The 24,617-nt window shown below is 58.4% G+C and overlaps 1 protein-coding gene across 1 annotated transcript; it reads left to right on the top strand.

Moving 5' to 3' along the window:
- Positions 1–1,050: 1,050 nt before the first annotated feature.
- On the top strand, positions 1,051–10,689 carry LOC126042594 (solute carrier family 2, facilitated glucose transporter member 5-like). Its single transcript, XM_049809925.1, is given in 13 exon segments — positions 1,051–1,261; positions 1,264–1,544; positions 2,630–2,728; positions 3,208–3,368; positions 3,448–3,572; positions 3,834–3,979; positions 4,060–4,192; positions 4,546–4,733; positions 4,862–4,972; positions 6,146–6,247; positions 6,854–6,929; positions 8,465–8,592; positions 8,806–10,689. Coding segments are annotated over 13 exon segments (1,962 nt in total). The 5' UTR covers positions 1,051–1,089; the 3' UTR covers positions 9,046–10,689.
- The last annotated feature ends 13,928 nt before the right edge of the window (positions 10,690–24,617 follow it).

Raw genomic sequence — 24,617 nt, 5'->3', positions numbered from 1 at the left:
CCATGTACCTGGATGACCAGAGTGGGAGTATGGCTGTAGGACACAGCACAGCCTGGCTTATCATCCTGTTCCACGTTTGCTGCTTTGCCCTATCTTGGGGTGAGTCCCGGGGGTGTTTAGGGCTGCCCTGCAGCATTGCAAGTGCTTCGGGCATGGCTGGTACCCTCAGGCTGGATGTCCTCCTCCTGCTGGGTCATCTCACCCGGTAAATGGATCTTCTTCCTGCTGCTCTGGGAATGAAACGGGATCATTCCCCAAAGGACCGTGGCTCCCTGCAGGTCTCCCCCCACTGCGGCCCTATCACCGAGGTCTCTGCAGCCACCCAGCACACCTGCACGAAGGTAAAGGCAATGCCCTGATCGAGACAGGGAGAAACCGAGTCTGAGCAAGACGCAGGAGCTCTTGAGCAGGTGCCTGCTCTGGGAAAAGCTGAACGCTGGCAGGCTGGGAAGGGCCTCATGGCTGGGGAGAGGGCACAGTGCTTTCGGGGAGAGCCGGAGGCCCGTGTGGAGGTAGGAGACAGGAGCTGGAGCATCCTGCGTGGGAGGATGAGGCACCGAGGCTCCCCCTCAGCTGAGGCAGCCAGGCTGGGGTTGGGTACGGTGGGCCCAGAGGTGCCCGTGCCCATGGGGTACTTGCAGCCCTGCTCCCCTGCCCCGTCCCCACGGGACCCCTCCCGAAGTGGGGCCAGCCTGTCGGGGCCTGTCCCTTTTAAGGTGTTGGAGCTGTTGCCAGCCGTGGCTTAGTGGGGTCCCCATCCTTTCAACTGGCTGTTCGGCAAATTAAGAGCTTGCTATTAGGCTGCTAATTAAAGGCACTTCATTAGCAGCAGGGGAGGCAGCTTCTGGCCGAAGCAAAATTGGATTCCTCTGAGCTGCCATGAGCCGAGTCTCTCCTCTCTGGGGCTGTGCCCCTCCGTGTCCGGGGAAGGCAGCTGCCCTGAGCCGTGGCCATGTGGGTTACCAGCCCTCCTACCCGAGTGGCAGAGGATGGGGCACATGTGCCCCACATGCCTGACAGGGTGGGAGGGGGGTGCTGGGGGTGTTGGGTGATGTGGGGCTGCGCCTTCGCCCCCAGCCTCGGGGGGTGATGCGGGGACGCTGCCCTGCTTATGGTCCCCGGGCCCACCCCCGTTTAGAGGGGACCTGTGGGGGCTCTCGACGGTGGCAGAGCATCACGTCGGTGGTCGCGCTGCCCTCCGGCCTGGCCATGGCCCCTCAGCGGGCTGGGCGGCCCGGAGGTGCCGGCCTGCCTCTGCCCCTGCCCCGGCGGGAGGGGGGAGGCCCCCCGACTCCTCCTCCGGCCGCTCAGGCGCCTCCAATGAGCCCCGGGGGCACCCAGGCTGCCTGCCCTGCCCTGCCTTCCCTTCCCTCTCCCCCTCCTTCTTCCATCTAAAAATGGGAGAGACGAGCCAGGCTGCCGGACCGGGGCTGCCTTCCTCCCCCCACCCTCCTTCTCCTCCTCCTCTCTCCCCCCGCTCTGGCTGCAGCCTCGCCCCGACGGTCGGGAAAGGGACCCCGCAGCCCGGCGGGGACATCACTGGGGTGAGCTCCCTGAGGGCTGGGGGCGGGGGGTGTGTGTGTGTGCGCGCTCATCCCTGCTCCCCGTCTGCCCCACGGTGTCCCGTCCTCCACAGCCCCTGGCCTGACACCCCCCCGCCTTTTCCCGGCTCGGGATTCCTGGTGGGATTAGCGGGGATTTGCTGTGCGTGAGCCGGGAGCCGCCGGGTGCTACGGATCCGGCTACCGTGCTGGGCCGGCTGCGGGGAGGGCCCGGCTCTGGGTGCTGGGACGCGGGGCTGCTCCCGGGGGACGCAGGCTCACCCCGCACCCCCCACGGCAGCCCTGTCACTGTGGGGCCGTGGGACGCTTATTGCTCCAGGGGAGACAGCCGGGTGCAGCACCCACGGGTGCCCCTGAGGGTGGGGGGTACCCTGAATGCCTCTTGGGTCCTGCTGGGCACCCCGATCCCCCCCGGGGGGGGGCTGGTCTCAACCCTCTCGGGCTGGGTCGGGGCTGCAGGGTGTCCCTCTGCAGCCGTCGGCTCCCCACAGCGAGGTCCCCCCTACAGCCGGAGCAGGTGAGAGAGGTGCTGGTGGGGGGTGAGGGTTTGGGAGCTGGGTTCATGTGGCATTTTTGGGAGGGCTGGGACCTGCCACGGGGAACTGCACCTTTCAGTGGCGCTGGGCCTCCCGGACAGGGCAGGGCAGCTCGCAGCGGTGCCATTTGGGTGCCCCCATCTAGGGGAGGAGGGGGTGGGTGTCTCTCCCTCCTCGGCCTGCCCCTTTCTGCCCACTGCCCCCTCCCAGCCCCGGGGCAGGGGTGCCTGGGTCAGGCAGCTGGGACAAGCAGCCTGAGCTGGGCCACTGCCAGGGTAAAGCCTCACGCCACAGCCACGAGACCAGCCACGGGGAAGCCGGATCGACTGGGCTGAGTGCTGGGCGGTGGCACGAAGCGGTGCTCAGCACAGGGCTCCGTCACATCGAGGTCTTTGCTCTGGGCTTTGCTCTGGGCCAGGGACATCCGTACTAGAAAAGGGGCAGTGACCCAACACAACTCATGCCACATGTGACCTTGGCCCCCAGCTCTGCTGGCCCAGGGCTGTGCTGATCCCTCCTCCTCTCTCCCAGCATCTCACATTCCCCTTGCTGTCAGTCACCTTCCTGGTGTCCTTTGGCTCCTCCATGCTCTATGGCTACAACCTGGCTGTGATGAACTCGCCAGCGGTGGTAAGGGATGGGCAGCATCTCTGGGAGCAGGGGAAGGGCTCCGCATCCCTCCCTGGGAGGGTGGAGGGACCGCTACTCAGCAGCTTCACATCAAAATGCTGCCATTTCCCTTGGGCAGTCACCTGTGGAGAGCAGTCCAGGGAAAGGGATGGCGTGGGAGGGACATGGGAGCCTGTGTTCATGTACTCCCCCAGACTGGTACCCCCTGGAAGGCAGGGCCTGGGGAAAGCTGCCTACAACCTCCTTGCTCCAGCTCCAGCTCTGCCTGTGGCATCTCTAAGTTGTCCTTAAACCCCTCTGGTGCTAAGGCTGGCTGAGCAACCAGACCAGCACATCCTAGGCATCCCCAGTCACATCCTGCCCTGCATGTCCTGCAATGCTGTTAAACCCATGGCATTTTCCCTATGGTGCCTGTCTTCCCTTGTTTTCCCCTTCCTCCCAGCACATTTGGTACCCGCGTGTCTCTCTTGGCCCTGCAGCACATAAAGGCTTTCTACAACGCCACGTGGTCCCAGCGGTATGGGCACGGGCTGGCCTCCGGCCCCCTGACCCTCCTCTACTCCCTGACCGTCTCCATCTTTGCCCTGGGCGGGCTCGTGGGCTCCTTGCTGGTGGGGGTGCTGGTGGAGCAGTACGGCAGGTAAGGGGTGGCATGGGACAGGGTGGCCAAGGGATGGGAGGGGGATGGAGGGGCTGCCCTGCTGCTTGTGCCCTGCTAGGAATGGTGTGCTGAGCCGCAGTGCTCTCCTCGTCCTCCTGGCCAGTGGCTTCATGGGCTTCAGTCGGGAGCTGGGGTCCCCTGAGATGGTGATCATTGGCCGCTCCATCACGGGGCTCCACTCAGGTAGGTGGTCCCTGGGCTGCGGGGCTGTGCACTGCCCCTGCCTCACAGCTTGGTCCCCTGCAGCCCATTTCCAGGGGGATGGAGAAGACTTCATACTCCCCGCAGCCACAGGCTCTGTGGTGGGGGTCTCCATGGGGCAGACAGGGCCATGGGCTCCCCATTGTGGATGGTGCTGGGCATGGGAGGAGATGCACCAAGGGTCTGGCTGGGCACCCTTCTCCCTGCCTCCCCTCCCATCCCAGTCCCTCCTGTCACCCCCAGGTATCTGTCTCAGCGTGGTGCCCCTCTACCTGGGAGAAATCGCCCCCAAGAACCTGCGGGGTTTCCTGGGCCTCATGCCCACTATCTTCATCTGCCTGGGGGTTTTCTTTGCGCAGGTCCTGGGCCTCCCAGAGCTGCTGGGCGAGGTGAGCACAATACCCCAGCCCATGCACGTTGGACCCTGCTCTGCCCTCCCTGTAACACATCCCATTTTGACTCTTCTCAGGACAGGTTCTGGCCCCTTTTCCTGTCCGTGGTGGTCATTCCCGCCTCCCTCCAGCTCCTGCTGCTGCACTGCTTCCCTGAGAGCCCGCGGTACCTGCTGATAGAGAGGAACGACATCTGCGGGGCCACCAAGGGTGAGGGGGTGTCCTGGGGGAGACTGGCTCCGGGAGGTCTGGGCACTAGTCCAAGGTCTCCTGAGACCAAGGTGCATCCTCATAGCATCCTTCCACACCCAGACCTGACAGCCCACTGTAGTCCTTATGGTTCAGCCCTTCTGTCCCACCCAGCTGCACCATAGCATTTCCATGGTGCCCATCACCATGGTGTGAGGCATCTCCTCGGTTCCTATGGATGCTCAGCCCCATGGGTCAGGTAGGTCTAGAGCAGGGAGGCCAGGGCAGAGCCGAGCCCCTGCTCTATGCCATACATATGAACATCCATCCCGTGATGGAGAGACGTGTGCCCGTGACCCTCACTCTTCCGACAGCGCTGCGCCGGTTCCTGGGGACACCTGACGTGCAGGATGTGATCGAGGAGATGAAGGAGGAGCAGCGGTCGCTCTCCTCTGTGGAAATGGTCTCTGTCTGGCAGCTACTGCGGGACCGCTCTGTCCGCTGGCAAACTCTCTCGGTGGTGGTGGTGAATGCTGGCATGCAGCTCTCGGGCATCGATGCTGTAAGCCCTGCAGGGTCCTCTCCCTGGGACCTGGCTCTGCAGAAGCTGAGCTGAGACCTGGCAACTCATTTCATCGAGTGCCCCATGGCTCCGTCCCCCCGGCTCACGCTAAATACCCTCCTCGGCAGATCTGGTTTTACACGAACACCATCTTCGAGAATGCTGGGATCCCTATATCCCAGATCCCCTACACCACCGTGGGCACCGGCACCATTGAAGTTGTTGCTGGGCTGATCGGGGTGAGTGATGGACAAACAGATGGATGCAGCCCCTCAGCGCCAGAACCTTGTTGCTAGCTCCCAGCACCATCAAACAGGGGGGGCTGGATGGACCCCAAATGCTGTCTGTGCCACAGAGCAGCCCCTTTTCTGGGGGACAGAGGGTTTGGCAGGGAAGTGGGGTTGGGAGATGGGATGAGAGGAGCTCGGTTTGTCAGGTCACATCTAGGAGGGGTAGGAGAATTTGGGGGTAAGTGGGTAGCAGGGAGGTTGGGGGGAGACACCAGGCAAGGGGCAGGTTGGTGATGATGGAGGGGGCTAAGCAGTTCCTTCTGGCTCCTGATTTCATTGTCATTCTGTTAGCAGAGCCACATGTCTCCATCTGCCCCCCCTAGCCAAGCACTGGCCTGGCCCCGGGCTAGCAGCCCCGGCCCCCCCAACCAGGCCTCATTTAGCTGGAGAGTTAGCACTGGGCCAGGCAGATTTATGGCCCTCGTCCCATCTGCGAGTGTCACCTGGGGCCAGCCTGAGTCACCCAGTACTAAATCCACTCCCTGACAATTAGAGAGATGGATGGGGGGTGGTTGCTCCCAGAAAACAGAGGCTGAGTGGGGGGCTGCTCCCCTCTCCCCATAGCTCAACCAATGGCAGAGTGGGGCCCCCCGGTCAGCCCCCTGCCCCTCCAAAGGGTGTCCCCTTCTCCCCTTCTCCCCTGCCCTGGCCATGGGGCTGCCTCAGCCCCCCGGCAGCCACCCGGCATGCAGCCAGATTGCTCAGGAGCAGCCCCGCAAATGGCCCCCGATGGACATGCTGAGATTGGTTATAAAATTACAGGCATTTGTTCTGCTGTCAATACCCTGCCTGCTCCATCCACCGCCACGCCAACCCAGCACCTCCACTCGGTGCTGGTCCGAATGCAGCCGGGGCCACCCCAGCCAGCCCCAACCCTGCACCCTAATGGGGCTCTGCGGGACCCCGCTGCCACCCAGTGCACACTCACCCTGGGACCCTGGAGTCCTCACTCTTCCCATGCCCTGGTCCCAGCCCTGGAGCTCTGAGCTGAGGCTGCCCCCAACCCCCAGGTGCCACTGGGAGCATCGTCCTACTTCCATCTGGATCTGGGGTTCAGAGGGTGCCCCCATCCTGGTTTGGAGCTCCCTCCTCACCCCGGTGGTCTCTGCTCTCCCTCGGCAGTGCTTCACCATCGAGAAGCTGGGCAGGCGGCCCCTCATCATCACCGGCTTCTGCGCCATGGGCATCTGCTCGGCTGGTATCACCATCTCCCTGCTGCTGCAGGTAAGGTCTGGCTACCACCACCACCCTGGACCACTGACATGGCCGGGGCTGGACCCCTGGGTGCATTAATGAGGGTTGGGTTGATGAAGGGATGGATATTACCCCAGGGGAGGGAGCCTGCATGGAAATGAGGGGCGAGCCGGCTCTTCCAAGCAATGTTTTCCCTTCAAAGTTATAGGGAAGGAAAATTCAGAGGAAAGAACAACAAAAAGGAAAACCCAAATCCACATAAGAAAAATCCTGCTGCTTCTGGTAGATATTCTGCAGAAATAGCTGTCCCCAGGGAGGTGGCTGTGAAATGCCAGGGGACGTGGAGAGGTCTGCAGGGTCCTTCCTCTGCTGCCTGCTCCCGGGAGACGCTCCCGCAGCCCTGAGGATGTGTCAGCATCACGAGTTGTCGAGCTTTGCCAAGGCTGATCCTTACCAGCTTTGCCCCAAACCACCCATTGCTTGTCTGCATCTCCCCCATGTGTCCTGCATGGCCACCATCCCCAAGGGCCACTACTGAGCTGAGGGGCAAGCATGAAGCCCCGTCCTGGGAACGCTGGGTGCGAAGCTCAGGGCCGCCACCCCAGCAGCATCCCCCAGCCCCATGTTCCCTCACAGACCACCCTGCCCTGGATGCACTACGTCAGCGTCGCCTGTGTGGTCGGCATCATCGCTGGCTTCTGCATGGGACCAGGTGGGTCTGGGGCAGGGGGAGCAGGGGGCGGTGGGGCAGGAATGGGGGCTCCGGGGGAGCAGGGAGCAGCGGGCTTTGCAGGTAGGTGGCAGGACCAGCGCCTTAGCCCCTTCCCAGACATCAGGCCCTGGTTTATCATGCTGCACCCCACAAGCGAGAGACCACCACAAGATCTTCCAGCCCCGTACATCCCCAGGGCATGCTCAACTTCTTCCTCCTCGTCCCTGCTCCTGGGCCAAGCGGGGAGGAAGCCCTGGCAGCCTTTCCCAGACCTCTCTGGAGGTGTCACCTGCTCCCATCACAGTGCGGCTGGCGAGTACCGTCCTGCCCCTAACCGAGCACGGGCATGACAGCGGGCTGGAACAGCAGGGAGTGAAACCTGGACTGGTTTATCCAGTTGATGTATTAGCAGAGCTGTTAACAGATCTATAATTCATCCTCAGCCCAGACTTTATTCACTGTAATTACATCTTTAATTAGGATTTTAATGGCTCATTGTTCACAAACAATGATGAATAGGAGTTTTAAAACAAAAAAAATATATATCTCTGTTCTGGGCAAGCTGTAAGTAAGAGTCCATAAGGGGCTCCACTCTGCCCTCACTTCTCAGCACTTTTTTTGGTTTTGTTTTTCCCTTGGAGCATCTTTTATAAAGAGGTCCCAGTCAGCCCTCTCCCAGGCAGTGGGACCCTGGTAATGTCACCACATCAAATACAGTCGCCTGGCAGATCCCCATGTGCCCTGGGATGTGCGCTGGACCTTGGATCCTGCCCTGCAGCAAAGGGACAGTCCTGGGACTCAGGGCTGCCAGGTCACTGACATGTGGCAGGAGAGGCTGAGTCCTTCCAGGACAAGTAGCCACAACCTGCGTCCAGTTTTTAGTGGCCAAGTTGGCTTGGGCAATCATTTCCAGTCATTCTGGTTTTTTTCACCATACGTGGGAAAAGCCAGTTGGAAAATGGCATTTCTGTGCCCTGCGGGAAATACTGATGCTTGGAAATCTGGTTTCTTCTTTCCTGCCTAAATCAGCCACAGCATCAATGGAACCTAATCGATAGAAGGAAAAATTCTAAACCATTTTGATTAAGGGAGGCTGGAAAGGACATTATGGAGAGCACCAGGAACACATTTCTCTACACCTGTGATCTATAATGAGATTTAATGTATCAGCATTTAGGCAAATTATTGCAAAATTAGGATCCAGATGAATGTTCTACCTTGATTTTGACTTGGTCTGAAACTTTCCAATCAAGTAATTTGTGAAATTGGCCTCAGCACCCGACAAGGTGCAACTGTGGTATGTCAAGGGATACATCACCCACCCACCAAGACAGATCCCAAGGGCAGGACACTGGTCCACATGTCCCTGTGCTCCCCATCTCCTCCAGTCCCCTCAGCCCCAAAACTTTGACTCGTGGGTCTTGCTGGGCTCCAGCCCCTTGGCCACAGGACTGAGATGGGCAGGACCTGTTGACCCCAGGGATGCCTAAGGCAGCCTGTCCTCCGTACCCTCGCTCTGTCCCCTCCTTCCGCAGCCGGCGTCCCCTTCTTGATGACAGCTGAGCTCTTCACGCAGTCACACCGCCCGGCTGCCTACATCGTGGGGGGGTCCCTCAACTGGCTCTGCAACTTCACCGTCGGCTTCATCTTCCCCTTCTTGCAGGTACCAGTTTGGAGGGGCTGTGGGAGGAGGAGGGGATGGACATGGCCCTGCTGCTCCCCCAGGATGGGGTGTCAAGCCCATACTCCTGGCTCAACCCAGTGCTGGCTGGAGACAGTCCAGGGAGGGGTGACAAGAGGGGACGCAGCCTCATGCCATGCCCAGCTTGGGGGTGCTTGGCTTTCTTCTCCGTCCCTGCTCTCTCATTGTCCCCAGATGTCAGCCGGTGCCTTTTGCTACCTGGTTTTCTGCGGCATCTGCCTGCTGGTGGCCCTGTACATCTACCTTGTCATCCCTGAGACCAAGAACAAAACCTTCATGGAGATCAGCCACATCTTTGCCACCCGCCGCTCCTTCCTCTCCATCCCGGCACACCTCATAGGGATGACGAAGCTCAATGGCTACGGGGCCTTGGAGAGCAGCTCCCTGGAGGGTTTGGGCTCCAGCCTGCCGTGATCTGGGTGGGCTTGGGGGGGGACAGGGGTGGTGGAGGAGGCTCAGGCCTGGGGAGGGAAATGGGGTCAATTTGCTTGGACTGGATCAGCTCTGGGTGTCCCAGGACATCTCACCATGCCGCAGCCTGTGCCCAGGACGAGCCCTGATGATGCACCAGGGTTGCACTGACCACTGCGCATTGCCCCCATGCTGCAGGAGATGCCCTCCCAGAGATGAGGGGACCTCCTGGAGGAAGCGGGTTCACATTGCTCCTGGGTATGTGGACTTGCCAAGAGCTGCCCACGCGAAGTGTTTATTAATAAAGAGCATTGCCTCCAGAGCCATCATTTGGCAAGCACAGCCTGGGATGGCAGCAAGCTGGAGTGTGCTGGCACTGGTGCATGCTCCCCCAGGGAGGAGCAACATGTGATGGGGGGCTTGTCCTCCTCCCCACTGTGCCTGACTGAAAAGATCAAAGTTGCCCCATGTTTCCTAGGAAGGGTGGTCAAGGTGGCTCCTGGGCTCTTGCGTCTCACCCCGGATTGGTCATACAAACCCAGAGGCTGTTGCAGAAGGGACATGGGGCAGCTCAGAGCTGAGGGAGACTATCCAGCCACCATGTCTCCACAGCCTGCTGGAAGCCCCTCGCTGCCTGGCCTCATGTGCCCGCCCTGCAGAGTGTGCTCCCGTGGGACCCTTGCACCCTCCCAAACTCTGCTGAGGACAAAAGGGTGCTGGCTGCACCCACAACCCTTTGCAGCACCCCATGAATCGCTGTGACCCCGAGGTGCTCTCCAAGCATGACCTCTCCCACGTCTCTGCCCTGAATCCCGGGGGCTGTGTTGGGGGCTTCCCTGTTTCCTGGGACTGCCACAGGCGTGGCGCTTGCATGACCCGGGACCCTCATAGCAGCTCCCGCAAACACCATGGGGTTGGGGTCTCCCTGGCCAGCAGATGCTCGGGGTGCTATGGTTTGCAGGGCAACTACAGTATTTTGCTCTGGTAAGAGGTAAAAGCCAGGCAGTGGGGAGGGCTGCATAACCAAAACCCTCTAGTGTCAATGCAAGCATGATTTATTTTATTGCAAATAATGTAGCCCTCTTTTTTCCCATTGCCTGCTCTGTGACAGGCCCACAGCTTGCATGTTTGGTGCTCATGGTCAGTTGGTGAGGAGCTCTTCCTTTCTGCATCACTTGGCAAAGCCTTGGGGTGCTTCCGGGGGTGGGTGGGTGCTGGGCCCTTGGAGACAAGGACTGGGCCATACTGGGTCCCCAGTGCCTGGTCCCAGCCCCTCCATCCTCAGCAGCTGGCTTGGGGCTGTCCTGCATCTTGAGCCTTTTAAAGGACATCAGTCAAAGCAGGGGTCACAGCTCCACAGCATCAGCCGCTTCCCACTCCATCTCCCTCCCGACTCGGCTGCTCTCGGCAGCAGAACAGAGCGGTAAATATGTGCAGCATTACATATGTATAATGGAGTGTAAATAACCCCAAAAAGTGCATTGTAAATAGACTCCAAGTTTATCCTTTATTAATGAGGCACTGAGTGCCCTGCTGTTTTAGAGCAGCGAGACTTTCATAATATCAAAACCTAAATTACACTTGTGTCTCTCATTCCCAGCAAACGACAGCATCATTTCAGGCCTCTTTGCCACTTGTATTTATTTATTCTGGTATTTATTTATCTCCACCCAGCATGCAGGGCAGCTTGGAAGATGCCCCCCGCCCTTCATGTGGAAGGCAATAGCCCCCCTGGGAGCAACCCCCCCATCCTGGGGTCCTGGTGAGGCCAAGGAGCCGGGGTGTTGCCTTATGGCCAAGGACTGCTCTGTGCTGGCTGGCGAGATGGAGCAGAGCTGGGAAACATGGGGTCAGGACCTGTTTCTGCCAGGACCTCAGACATCACCAGAGCCAGAAGTCCCCTCTTTCCAAGGACTGGAGGTCACCGGCGAAATCCTATGGTGTCTTTTGGGCGCATTTGCTCCTGGGGACCCTTCTAAGGGTACCGTGCCAAGGGACATGTCAGCCTCCTTCCATCAGGACCTGGAAGGGTAGGAGCAAGAAAACCCCATGCTCATGGGACACTAGCTTCTCATCAGCTTCTTCTTTAGGTTATTGGGGCAGGATCTCTGTTTGGGGCTGTCAGTCCAAGCTTGCCCCCTGCCACTGATCTGGTACTCTTGCAAAAGCAGGATTTGGGCTTCCCCTCTGCTTGCCCTGCCCAGAGAGGCATTCCCAGCCATTCCACTGCAGGCTTCTTGTGGAGGATACGGCTGGGTGAACTCCGAGCTGCTTCCCCATGTCCAAAGCATCTCTCTGGACTGAGGCCTCCAAATGCACTTGGTTCTGCTTGGTGAGGGTAAGGCTGTATCCTCTAGCAGTGTCCAGACAGACCTTGAAAGACTGGAGGAGATGCAAAGAAGAGTCAGAGAAATTACTTTGATGCCTGGAAATGCTCCTGATCCTCTCAAGGTTTGCAGAAATGAGGATGACAGTGACTTTCTCCAAATGTCTTCTCATGATGTATCCAGTGCTAAAGGGTGGATGAGTCTAAGCATTGAGGTATACAGGTGGGGGGCCTGAGCTTACCCCAGCCAAACTGTAATGGGAAAGAAGGCCCCAGTTTGAACTCTCTAGATACTTTGAAATGGGCTCCTCAAGGAGATGATCATGGCCCATCACTGGATATCTCCAGGTCCTACAGGGAAACTCTCCTTTATGGTGCTTGGCTCAAGATAAGTGGTCACATCTTGACTGGGAAGCTAATGAAATCCTGCTGGACACACGCTGGTGTCCCTGTCCCAGCACTGGTGGCTGGTGAGGCAGCAAGTGTCCCCAGGCCATGGCCGGACAAGCCAAGGAGCATTCACAGCCTGCTTGTGCTCACGGTCCCTATGGCTGCAGCAGGGATGGGCTCCTGGGGGATGGATCCTGTTAATGACGGGGGGGACCCACTAAGCCTCTGGGGCTGAAACCTTCTTGCACTGGTTTCACCAGGTGTCCTAACAGTGAACTGTCCCTGTCCCCTCAATGGAGGTGCCTTTGCTCCCCCAAAAATCTCACCTGACTGCAGAGGCTCGATCAGGGACCAGTTTTGAGTGGGGTGCGGTTCCTGCATGCTCTGAGCAGGGCGAACACCCTGCTCCTGCCTCCTTCTGTGTGGAGAAAGGGGAGGTGCAGCAGCACCCTGCTGCTGCACGGAGGTGGGTACAGGATTGGTCCCTGTCTCATCTTACCAACGGAGGAGAGGCTCTGGAGCCAAGCAGTCCCATAAGGTAGCTTGCCGTTCGATGATACCCGAAACTGCACCGCAGCGTCACCCCCAGCCCTGAGGACCCCAAAGCAACTCACAGTGCCACGGTGGAGGGCTGAGCCCCTGGCACAGCCCCTCTGGGGTCAGGCTGGCACCGTTGTTCCCTTCAGCCCGGGTGGGTTCGTGCACACTTTCCTCATCCGTGCTTCCAGCTTCCCTGTGTCTGCAGCCTGGGCCCGGGATGCGTTTGAGTGTTTGGGGGGTGATTTACCCCCAGCCGCAGGCCCCAGCTGCTCGGGGCTGTTCAAAGTAGGGCGAAGCTGGCAGAGGAGCCAGCATGGCGTGGGGCTCCATCATCGGCCCTCTCCAGTTTCTCCTCAGGAGTGGGAGGACCTGGCTGTGGGGCTGCCCAGCAGCAAGGACATGGTGCACCTGGCACAGCAAGTCATGGGGAGCAGCCTGACGAGCAGCTAAGCCCCCACCAAAACTTGACATCAGAGCTCATGGCGGGGGTCTGAGACTGCAGGATGGGACCTCCTTAGTCTCCCAGTCCCACCCAGTCACAGTTTTGTGTGCAAACATGGAGTTCAGTAAAAGCGTGAAGGGGCAAAAGCAGGGGGACTTCTTCCCATTAGATAGAGGGTTTGTCCTGCACCAGCCCCTCTGCTGTCCTCAGTGCCCCAATACAGGGATTAAAGAGGCCCTGGCTGAAATTTAGGATTGGCAAATCCTCAGGCGATGGGCTGGAGCTGTCCCCAGGCACCGTGAGGGTGGTTCAGGAGGTGAGCATAGAAGGGGAGAGGCAAAGGAGTAGGACACAGCAAATGATGGAGCAAGGAGCTGGGACCAGCCCCTCTCCACCACTGGCCCAGCCAGCCCTGGACCCATGGGCACTGCTCATGCTAGTAACTGCCAGGTGTACCCCTTCCAGGCTTCACAGTCCCACACACAGCTTTGCACTATGGTAAACCTGGCTCGCTCCCAGCTGAAAGTCATCCAGCAGCAGGATCTCTCTGGGCTGCGCCCACAGCTCTCATCTCCTTAAAGTGCAGAGCCAGCTCCACCCGAGCCTGCAGTTCACGTGGACTCTGGTCAAGCGCCTTTTTGCAGGGAAAGAAAAAAAAAACTAAACTGGGTGATTTTCTTACTGTGTTCTGGGTAACGGGAACTCAGCTGAAACCCAGCACTTTTGGGGGGGGTGGAGAGCAGTGATCTGTTTCTTTTAAAAGCCTAAAATATTTCCTTGGCATCAACCAGACTCCCTCAATCTCTTAAAAAAAAAGAAAAAGATGATGAACAATTTAAGGGTGTATTTGCGGGGGGAAAAAGGTGTTTGTTACTCTGTAGAAAGAATACTAATTCTGTATGAACGCCAGCAGGTCCACGGCTGATGCTCTACAGGAGCAGGTCTCTGCAGTGGGTGCAGGGTGCCGGGGCTGGTCTGGGTGTGGGTGCCCGGCATCAGGGTGGCCGAGTCGAGGGTGCCCGGTGGAGGTTGTGCACCGGCAGATGGCACTCCCAGAATTTATTGCTACAGCAAGCTGCCTCTTGGAGAGCAGTCATGTAGGAGATGTCCTATTATATGGGCAGTTGACTTTAATAGTCATTGTGTGCTTAAAGCACAGCAAAACAACAGTGGGAAAAAAAAAAAAATCCCCACTCCACTTGGATGGCCCTTTTCCCCCCAGCCCTGCTAGTCTATTTGTACAGTAAATTAAAAATATGAATCACTTCTCTCTACTGCCTCCCCAAACACTCATCCTGTCAGGCTCTGTGTTGTCTTCATTTGTATTACCTTAATTTAATGTTAATTATGTTCTTCATTTACAAAGAACAAGCATTTACACTCCCTGTCTGGGGATTTTCCACGCTCGTGGTCTCCACAGACTGGGAGGCAAAGGGGAGCAATGGAGGCAGCGGCGCCGGGGAGGGGGCTGTTAGCACGGCCATAGGAATGGGGAGAGCGGGGATGCCACCCCCCAAATGAACCGGTAATGATGAGCGCTATTGCCTTTCGATTTATGAAACCATATCGCTGCCTGTGCTTAAATCCCCCTAATAAATCCTTTTTAAAAGGTCCTCGGCCAATGGAGGGCAGTGATTTATGGTGGGGAGCTGGGGCGGAGGGAGGGTTTGGTGGCAGTGTTTGCTGCTGGGGGGGTTCGGACCTGCCCGGGGATGTCACGGAGCTGGGAGTCCAGCCACTGCTGGGCAGCCCTGAGAAAATTTCCCGGACACCTTTTTCCTGATGTCTGTAGACTTGTCGGATGGTGTCGGTGATGGGATGACCATAACCACAGTGTGGATGAGGACCGCAAGTCCCTGCTCCATGCCTCAGTTTCCCCATCAGCACCTGCAGATAAATACCCCCCTCCCAGCTCCCCATCATGGAAACTCCAAACCTGGGTGACAGCCCCAGGTGCTGGCCAAGGAGCCAAACTTCTGGGCGCACTAACAGAAATTATGTATGCACACACATAAAGGGCCCAGGTCTCTAAAAAAGCCATGCACCTCCCCCCAAACCTGACTATTCCATGCACAGAGCCTGTGTCTGGAACACAGAAGGACAGAAAAGAAGAATTAAAAAAAGAGCAACGAAAGAAAGCACCGGGAGCCTTCCTGGGACATGGGACACATGTGGCCCTCTTTACAGCCTGCCCCTGCCTGTCTCCTGGGACGGAGGACCTGGGGGTGAAGACTCTGTGCACAGCCACATTTTCAAACCTCATGCCCTCGCTTCTGCACTAAGCAGGGTTCAAGCCCTGCCCACGGCTGCCTGCTCCCTGCCAGTGCCCGATCTTCTGGCACCATGTCCAGCCACAGATTGGGAACATCAGGGATTTCTCCCAGGAGACCTGTGGATTGGATTTGGGCAGAGGAAGAAGCATTTTGGTCCCTGTTTCTGGACTCCCCTGGGCTGCAGCAGAGCTCCTGGAGTCACATTTTGCCATGCAAATCAGGGTTGTACCAGGACAGTGGGGCAGTGGGTAGAGCTGGCTGAGACACCCACCCCAAAACCCTCCCAAACACCCAAAAGCTAATTTAAAAAAAGAAAAACAAAAAAAGCCACCCAAACCTTCCTGTTCTCTACGATCACAGGAACCCCAGAAAAGCACAGAAAACAGGCTCCCGCACCACAAAAACCCGGGGTGCCACGCACCCTCTGCTGCCCACACTCTTCCCCATCACCACCACCTGTTTCCATGGCAACAGCCAAATATTATGGGGTGAGGACCTGAGCCCCCTTGCCGCTGAGCTGGCCTCAGGGCCTGGGGCAGGTGTCCTTGCTGGCTGTTTATGGGGGGGGGGGGGTCACAGGTTTGGCCCTTCAGCCTTCTGTCCATGTGCCTGGCTTGCAGCTGCAGAGCCGTGTACCAAAGCTCTGCTTGTGGGGTGCTCTGCCCCCTCTGCCTTGACCCCAGCCCACCCCATGCCCCACTCCTGCCCTTGCCCAGCCGTGGAGCTACCCCACTGCAGGGTCACCTTCCCCCCACCCCGTCCTGCTCCCACGTAGGGCTGAGGCTGCTCACTTTGTGACACGAATGGCTCAAATACACCCCACGGGACAAACAAAACCCCCCCTCCAGGTGGGTGACCGTCTTCGCCGTCCTCCGCCAGCCGTGCCCGCGCCCTCCTCGCGCGCTCCCGCGCGCCCTCCCTTATTAACAATGACCTTTCCACTGCGCTTGCCGCCGATTCCCCAGTCCCAAATATCTTTTAAATGGGTTTCAGGAGCTGATGCGCACTCCGTTAAAAGGCCACCGCATCGCACCCACGCCACCCCGCATCCCCCTGCGCCTCAGCCTCCCCCCCGTCCCCAAGCAACGCCACCCGCGCACACGCTCACACTAACATTTTAATTAATGACAACGGCTTTTTTATTTTTTTTTTTCTTTTCTCCCCTCATAAGCACTTTAATGTGTGTTCGCAGCCCGGCTGATCCCCACAGCCATGGAAATATTAGGTTGACGGATGTGGTCTGTCGCCAGTGCTCCCTCAACGGGTCTGCCTGTCAGCTCGCCGATGATGACATTAACACGGGAAGAAAGTGATGACAAATGCCCGTTATCAGGGAACGAGGCCTGTGACAAATCGCACGGCGCCTCGCGAGCAGCCCCATTACGCTGTAATAAAAAAAGATGGATGGCTCAGCGCACCGGGGCCCCGCGCTAATGCGATTTTGCCTGGTCTCTCCGGGTTCTAATTAAGGCAGAAAACGGAGAACGAACAGGAGTCCCTGGTGCCCAGCCCCCGCCAAAGACCCTGCGGTGATGGGCGCTCACCCTCAGGAACGATGCCCCCCAGCTGTCCCGGTGCCCCAGTCCCTTGGGAAAGGGGTTTTGGTGGGGATGCAGACAGACAAGAGGTGCGGATGTCTGGGGGGGCTTGCAGTAGAGGTGGGGGCTGGGGGGGGACGACTCCCCAGCCTATGCCTGCCCATCCCACCTGTGCCGGGTGGGCCTAAGAGTCCTCCATCCAGGACGAAAGGAAGAGGAGGGGGAACGCGGCCACCATCAAGCACGTCACTCGCAGACAAATGTCACCTCCACCATCTGCTGCAGCATGTGAAGTGCGGGGGGAGAGCTGTGTGGCAGAGAGGGGCTGGGACAGCATCACCCTGGGAGGAGGCTCAGCCGCTGTGGAGCGGGGACACCGACACCGGCCACCAGGTCCCTGTGGGGACAGAGCGGGGGTGGCCATCACAGGGCTGAACGGTGCATGAGGGCTCCCTGGAATGCTCGTGGGAAGCAACGACTTGCTTTGGGATGGGGCTGGGGGAAGGTGGGGAGTCAGACCTCCCCAGGGGGACACGGCCATCCGTACTCACTGAGCACACCGATGGCTGTGCCCTTAGTGGCAAGGGGACGGCCACAGCTGCCAGCCAGGGTGTGAGAGGGCTGCATCCAGCGGTCACTGGGGAAGAGGGGCCATGAGGCCCCCCACCCCATGTAGGATGCACAGCCAGGATGAGCACCCCACGGTCCCAGGACGGGGTGCCCAGGCTGCGCATGCAGGCGCTTTTCCCGACAGACCCCCCCACGCCTCCCCACTGCTACCCACCCACTGCCAGCCGGGTGTCCCCACACCCACCCAGCTGCCTGCATGCCCTTCACCCCTTCCTAGCACCCTGGCAAGGAGGTAGGTCCAGTCTCTGTCCCCACCTCAGCCCACCCCACATCCTCAGCCCCCTTGGGTGGTTTCACTGGGGTGCAGGAGAAGGAGATGTGCAAGTGGCAACCCGTTCCCCATCCTCTCCCTGGAGACCTGAAGAGCATCCACAGGCACAGACTTACAGAGCATCTCAGAGGGCTATACATACCCCCACCAGCACCTTCGGCCCACGTCCCAAGAGAGGAGCAGTTGCACTGCCATTGGGGTCCCTCTGCACGGTTGGATCCAGCCCTGCTGGCACCTTGCAGACATGCTGAGAGACCACACCAGTGGGGCTTTTCCATCTTATCTGCGTGCGGGGAAGGTCTGGGCAGCCCCCAGCCCTCACCAGACCTGATGCGGGTGGTGCCACGGAGATGCAGCCCCCGCACACACTCTGCACCCTGCAGGACATGGAGGCACAATCTTCTGCTGCGGGGTTACAGCTGGATCCAGCATGTGTTATTTACCTTATGCTAGGTAGCCTGTAGGCTCAGACTCTCCATTTCTTTTGCTTTGTGGTATGCATTTCCACAACCCTAGGCAGGACAGAGCAAGGCAAGGGGAGCAGGTGGCAGGGGGACCTGCCAGGGAATGTTACTGTCCTTGGGGGATGGAGAAGGAGACTCGATGCAGGCTGCTCCCTGCCCGGGCAACGCATTGTGCTGGTCTGACCATGCTTTTGAAAGTACTTTTTCTCTTCAGTGAAGAAGGGTTTCTTTGGGAGGGATCCATGGGTGGTCCCTGTCGTGTTCTGGGAGATTTATTGGTCATTTCAGGGAGTTTTTTAAAGCTCCCACTTATTTACAGCTCCATACGCTCCTTCCACCTGCCCAGGCCTTCAAAGGGGGTTTGACAAACCTGAAATATTGCTGATGCAAAACTAATCCCACGTGGCAATCGTTTCCAGTGGGAGCATCCCAGATCTGTAGTAAAAGCTGCTAATCTGGAGCCAGACTCACCTACCTGTACTCACCAACTTTTACATCCCAGATCTAATCTTAGGCCTGTTCAGAGTGAGAGCTGAGCAATGTCCTCCAACAGCTTCTTCTGAATGAAGCTCAGCCTCTGGTGCTGTCTAGCAGCATGGATTTAACCTGCTCTCCAGAAGCCAGTGGCCAAATAAGTACAGAGGCCATGGAAATGACTTCAAACAAATCGCCTTTGCTGAGAGCCGGCTGGGAATGCACCAAGCTCTTGCTTCTGCAGTGGGTTCAAGCCAGACAATGTGCTTCCCCAGCTGGGCTGAATTTTGGATGCTGCACCCGGACCTGTCAGTGGCCAACAGTCAAGGGTGGTGCAAGCCACAAGCTGCTGTTGCCTGAACCTGGTTTAGCCCTAAGAAGGACACACGCCACCCCCCACCCCCCCAAAAAATCACCCCCCCTGATGTTGCAAAATGACCTGCAATAGGATTATGTGAAGGACTTGATAAACTTGTTGGGGAGGGGTTACCTGCAAGGCTGTGAGCTTTCACTGCAGCCTATCGAAGTTAATACTCCTTGGTTGAGAAACAGGGAGCAGAAATGTGTGTTACGTAGTTGGAAAGGACAACTGTCAGTCACCAGTAGCCCCCTCACTTTGCAAACAGCAACGTAAAACCTGGTGGGACCACGACAGACCCATTGCATTTGCTGGATGGCCAGGCAGTGCCAGGAGAGGCTCACAGAGCCCTGCGCGTCCAGCCAGGGGGGTGGCAGCCAGCACACCCCAGCCCTTGGCAATACAGCCCACCAAAAAAAGAGCCCTTCCAACCACAGGCAGGCAAGCAGATATTGCCTATCTTTGGGAAAGTCCTGATGTCTTACATGGATGTGGTTTGCTGCCTTCTCATCCTTCCCCAGCAGAGATCAAAGGCAGGGTGTCAGAAAGACTGCCTCACGTATACAGCATCAATCTGAAATTTGGGCAAGACCAGTGGTGTTTAACTCCAGTCAACAACAGTACAAACATTTGCCAAAACCCTTGGGCCCAGCCCTGTCTCAGAGATGATCTTAAGGGAGGAGCTTGTGCAGACATCTTGTGGGGATGCAGTTTTCACACCAGGGACTGTCTCTTAGCCTCAGGACCCTGCTCTGCTCCTGGAACCACATGTGCCACCCTGTGGGTAAGCCCCCAGCCAAACCAGCCTGGAAAGTACACCGTAGCGAGGGGTCCTCTTGCCAAATTAAAGCCAAATCAGGAGAATCGGCAAGCTGGGAGCTCCTGCAGTGCAGCCAAAGGATGGGAGACCCCCAAGCAATGGAGCCATGGTTGGGTTTGCTCCCCGTTTCCCCTCCACTGCCTGGGCAAAACTGGGCTCCTGATGGGGCACGGAAACCCCAGCCCAGGGCACATTGATGACATTAGCCATGGCAGTGCCACCCCTGGGGGACACTCAGGTCTTGCCCAAGCATAGGACAATGAGGGAATCACTGTGTTGTGCAAATGCTCCCACAGAGCTTCAGGAGTCAGAAACCTTGTGCTCTTGCCATTTGTTTAAATGTTCTCCCTCATTGCCGGACAGTGGGGAGCTCTCCGGGTGCAGCCAGGAGCAGGGCAGGTGGTTTTTATAGCGTCCCCTCCCCTCAACCCACTCAGACCACCTAGACTGGCAGGTCAGGTTGGCGTCATCCCAGGACAGGGAGCAGCTGCTTGGTGGGTACACAAATATCAAGGTTTACAGCTGTGCCATCGTCCCACCTCAGTGGTTGCTACTGGCAGGGATTGGGGTGGTAGCTGAAGTAGGTGTCCCCAAAGCTCAGCTCCCATAGTCTGGCCATGTTGCTGGGCTGGTTATCAGTCCAGCCCAGAAAGCAAACAGGGCTTATTGCCAAAACACCCAAAGGGCATGGCATGATGGGGCTGAGTCACACAGGGCCCATGTGCACTGGGGCAGGGGTCTGGGACCTGGAGGGACACGTGTCCCAAGGCTGGGGGGGGGGGGGGAGGGGGGGGGGGCAGAAGTGTAACCCTCACAGGAGATTTCTGCAGCCCAGAACTCAAGGATCATGGAGGTGGGGGCAACAGACCAAGGGGGATGCTTCAGGCCACCGACTGTGCCATTGCACTCTGCTGTACCTGTGCAAGGTCCTCCTGGTCCCTCATCCCAGCAAGGCTGGGCTGGGCAGAGACTGGGCTCAGATATCTGGTGCCCTCCCTGGCTCTGCTGTTAATATTCATGAAGCCATCAGTCTGTGGGTGCCTCAGTTTCCCCCCAACAAGGAGCTACCCTTCCAGGCTTGATGCTGCTGACCCAGGACCCCCCTGTGGGTAAAGCAGGAGGAGATAGTGGTCAAGGAGAGCCCTCAGGAGAGGGGACAGGGACAGAGTGGAGGGGGACAGGCTAGGAGCTACGTCTGCTCCAGCCTTGCTGCCCCTGGCTCTGGGTAACTGTGCTATTGCAACCAGAGCCTCGGCAGCACACACCCCCCCTCCTCTGTATTACCCCCCCCCAGCCCCCTACCAGCCACTTCACTTTCGCTGTAGCTCTGCTGACCTGCCATTAGTTATAATGCTTGAGCCAAAGTAGGAGGTCAGCACAGGCTGGCCCAGATATAAATCAGCTCCCTATGGGCAAGGAGACTGGGGGGCGGCAGTGACAGGCACCTACCACGTGCTGCAGGACTCCCCCTCAGCCCTGGGATGCTGCCCAGGGATGGAGGCCTTACCCCTGCCTCACACCCAGCCAGCTCCCCAGGGACCCTGCTGTCACCCCAGCAGGTCCTCGGGGTGATGGGAAGCACTGGGCCACCCACCCCGGCCAGTTACAGGGAGGAGGGGGACGGGCACATGGAGGGGTCCAGCTAGAGAAAAGTTTCATGCCCCCCCCCTCCCCAAATGAAACAGGAGGGCTGAGCCCCTAAAAGCCCAGAGAGGGGATGGAGGACCACCTCAGGAGGTGGCCTCAGGAGAGCTCCCAGGGGTGACGTGACTGGAGCCGGCTCAGAGGGGTGGCACTGTGGGGCTGAGGGGACAGTGTGCAGGCTGGGGACAGCCCCCGCTGGCCTGCTGGGGGGACCCTAGGTGGAGGGGGGGTTCTCCTTCTACATGGGGCTGGCTGAGCTGCCCACCCAGGGTTGCCTGCAGCCTGCCCGTTCCTGCCGATACCCGGTCCTTCAGCTCCCTCTGCTGTCTGCGAGGATGGCGGCTGCCCGAGCCCACCGCATCGGGGCTGAACCGGTCGGGAGCAGCTTCTCAGCCGCCCAGGGTCTCCAGCAAGGTCCTCGGGTGACAGGACGGCTGCACCAGCATCCCCGTCCGCTGCCACGGAGAAGGAGTGCAGGCAGGGGATGGTCCCGGCAGCTGCGGGGGACATGGGGCACCCAGCCCTGAGCAGCCCCCGGTGCAGTTGGGCAGCGCTGTGAGGGCCGGTGGGCGGCTGCAGACCCTGGAGAGCCCAGGGAGGGAATAGACCACGGTGAGAGCTCAGCCTCAGTACCAGGCACCGGAGTCTCCACGCAGGGACTGCAGCTCCAAAGTTCAGGCAGTTGTAAACCTCTCCTTTCAGCTTAGGTGATTTTTTTTTTTTTTTTTCTCTGGGTAGACATGTGTGTCCACACACACATGCTGCGAGTGTCAGGAGCTGCAGAGCAGCCAGTCTATTTCTTTTTAAAACTTGACATAAGCAGGTAAATTATCCCCAAGTAACACATTTACCACGAGAGGGGAAACGTCGGCGCTGCTGCTGCTGCTGCTGCTGCTGGAGCAGGAGCGCCTGCCTCCCATTCCCTGCAGTGACGGGGAGCCTGAGTTATGGCCCTGTTGGAGAGACAGCAGGTTTGTAAATGCCTCTGTTTGTGCTGTTTTCCAGCCCGACCAGAGCCCATTGATCACCAGGGCAGGAGTAAAGCCAGCAAAGAGAAGCAGGAGCGGGAAAGGTGGAGGCACGCAGCCAGAGCCATGCCAGGAGCTGGGGACACATAGGGATGCTTCGATCTGCCCTTCCCTGGGACCTCTGTGTCCTTTCCCCACTGGGAGATCCGGGGTCTGAGGACACAGCGTGCGTCTTTCACGCCTCAAACAAGCTGGTTTGCTTGGACAGAGACAGTGACTGCAAAAGGATTTAAGTCAGGATCCCATGGCACTACAGGGGAAGGTCCCTGTGCCAGGGTGGCACAACCAGGGAGCTTTACAGCACGTACATATATTCAGTGTGAAACAAGGCTGGTTTGGGGGTGAGGACTGAGCCTTTATTTGGCTCCTTGGAAGCTGGGATGATGTTTGCACCCAGTGAAAACCAGACCTGCCCAAAGAGCACACAGCCTCAGGAAATGCAAGAAGGAGGGAAACTGAGGCACAGGGTGGCAGTATAGCAACTGGAGATGTCCTGGGTTTGAGCCAGGGCCTCAGTACTGGACCCTTTACAACCTCAAGCACTCACTGTAGCACAGCCAGTGTTAAGACTTGTCTGAGCAACATATAAACTGCTTTGAGTTAATTTTACCCCCAGAGACAGGCAAAGGAAGGGCTGTTTGCCCAGTATCTGACATGAACCTGAGAACTCGCATCCCCCATGCTGCAGCAGCTCTGCAGCAGCATCCCAGCTGCTCGCATGTGCGGTGAGCACAGAGGAGGCATCTCAGCACCATGGCACAGAGATATGGGGGTTATGTTGGATCCCCACCCAAAAGCCATTCCCGGGGGGGGGGGTGGGGGTGGGGGGGTGAACATGACATGGCTACTTCAGGCACAGGAGCTGCCCCATAAGAGCTGGTGTGCTTTAGGCACATGGTTGCTGCCCTTCACTGTGAAGCCACCCACCCTCTCCCTGAACCATGCACAGAGCCAAGCTGCTTCATGCAAAGGTTAGGGATGGCCAAGGGGCTGTGTCAGATCAGGGCACTCTACTCATGAGATCTTACCTGCAAGTTACAGGCAGGTTGTTTCCCATAATGCAGGTAGGGAAACTGAGGCATGGAGGGCTGCTGGGACTTTGGGAACAGGGGAAGGTGGCAGTCACCTGTCCTGGCTGCGCCATAACTTCTAAGCCATAAGGAAAGTCATTTGTTTACCAAGCATGAGGCTCCTGTGCAGACCACCCCCATGGGATGTCATCGTCAGCATCCCCCCTGCCCAACTGGAGGATGATCCTAGGATGCCCAAGAGGGCACCAGCTCCAGGCTTTAATCCTCCAGACACAGGCTCATGCTGACCACCAGCCTCCGCCGTGGCCTCCCCCATGGGATATGGCACAGCATCCTGCCATATATCCACGCCATGTTCCCATCAGGGCAGCCCTGCCGTCACCCAGGTGGATCTTCCTCCAGCCGGAGATTGCCAGTGCTGGAAACAGAGACTGTGACATCAAGCATTGACACCAGGTCCTGCTGCATGCCCTGCTGTGTCCCTCGCTCCTGCTGCCCACCAGCTGCCCAGACAGGGCTCCCCCTCTGCATCTGCTGGCCTGGAGGATGCCCCGCAGGGTGGTCTGCCCCCAACCAGGGCCCCCTCAGCTGCACCCCAGCAGCCCTTCCCGCACACTTCATGCCACGCCGATGTCGCCCTGGCCATCAATAGCGCTTGGTTAATTAATTTGATGGGAACAGCAGGGACCGCACTTTGCATTTAGTGAACTTCCGAGAACTTCCAACCTCATCTTCATAATTGGCCTCATAAATTTGAGGAAAGAGAGAAATCAGCAAAGCCAGAGGAGCGCGGGAGGCGGGAGAGGCCTCGCACACGGGAGGGCGGGTGGGCGCGTGAGAAGTGACTCTATTTGGTGTCCTTATTTAATTTTATTGCACAGATCCATCTTCGCCCGCCCCCCCCTCTGCCTAGCCCTCTCTCTCCCACTCTCCCTGCTGGGTTCACCTAATCATGATAAATTCATATTCATTTCCCTGCCTGCTCCGGCGGGGGGAGCAGCTCCCTTACATTCGCCCAGCCGTGCTGCCATTAGCAAATATTTACTCGTGAATAAGAAGCATCAGTGTTAGGAGCCAAACCATCCCCTCTGCACCCCTCTTCCCCCAGCCCCAGCACCCTCCCACCCCTGCCCGGGGACAAGCATGATACCTAAGGATAGGTGTCCTCCCTGCACGATAGGGAGCAGGGCGGGAAGAGCTGCCTAACGCTGAGAGCTGCAATGACTTGGCACAGGCTTTTTCTTCCTTTTACCCTGAAGGGCCATAGAGATGCTTGATGGGAGGCACAGGAATTGCCTGAGCCCACAGTCTGGACCCACTTTGGGGGTGCAGGGATGGCGGGGTGG

This window comes from Accipiter gentilis, chromosome 9 (genome assembly GCF_929443795.1).
Source record: "Accipiter gentilis chromosome 9, bAccGen1.1, whole genome shotgun sequence".
Taxonomy (NCBI): Eukaryota; Metazoa; Chordata; class Aves; order Accipitriformes; family Accipitridae; genus Astur; species Astur gentilis.
The sequence above is the reverse complement of the archived record's forward strand: the minus strand, read 5'-3'. Positions and strand labels throughout refer to the sequence as shown.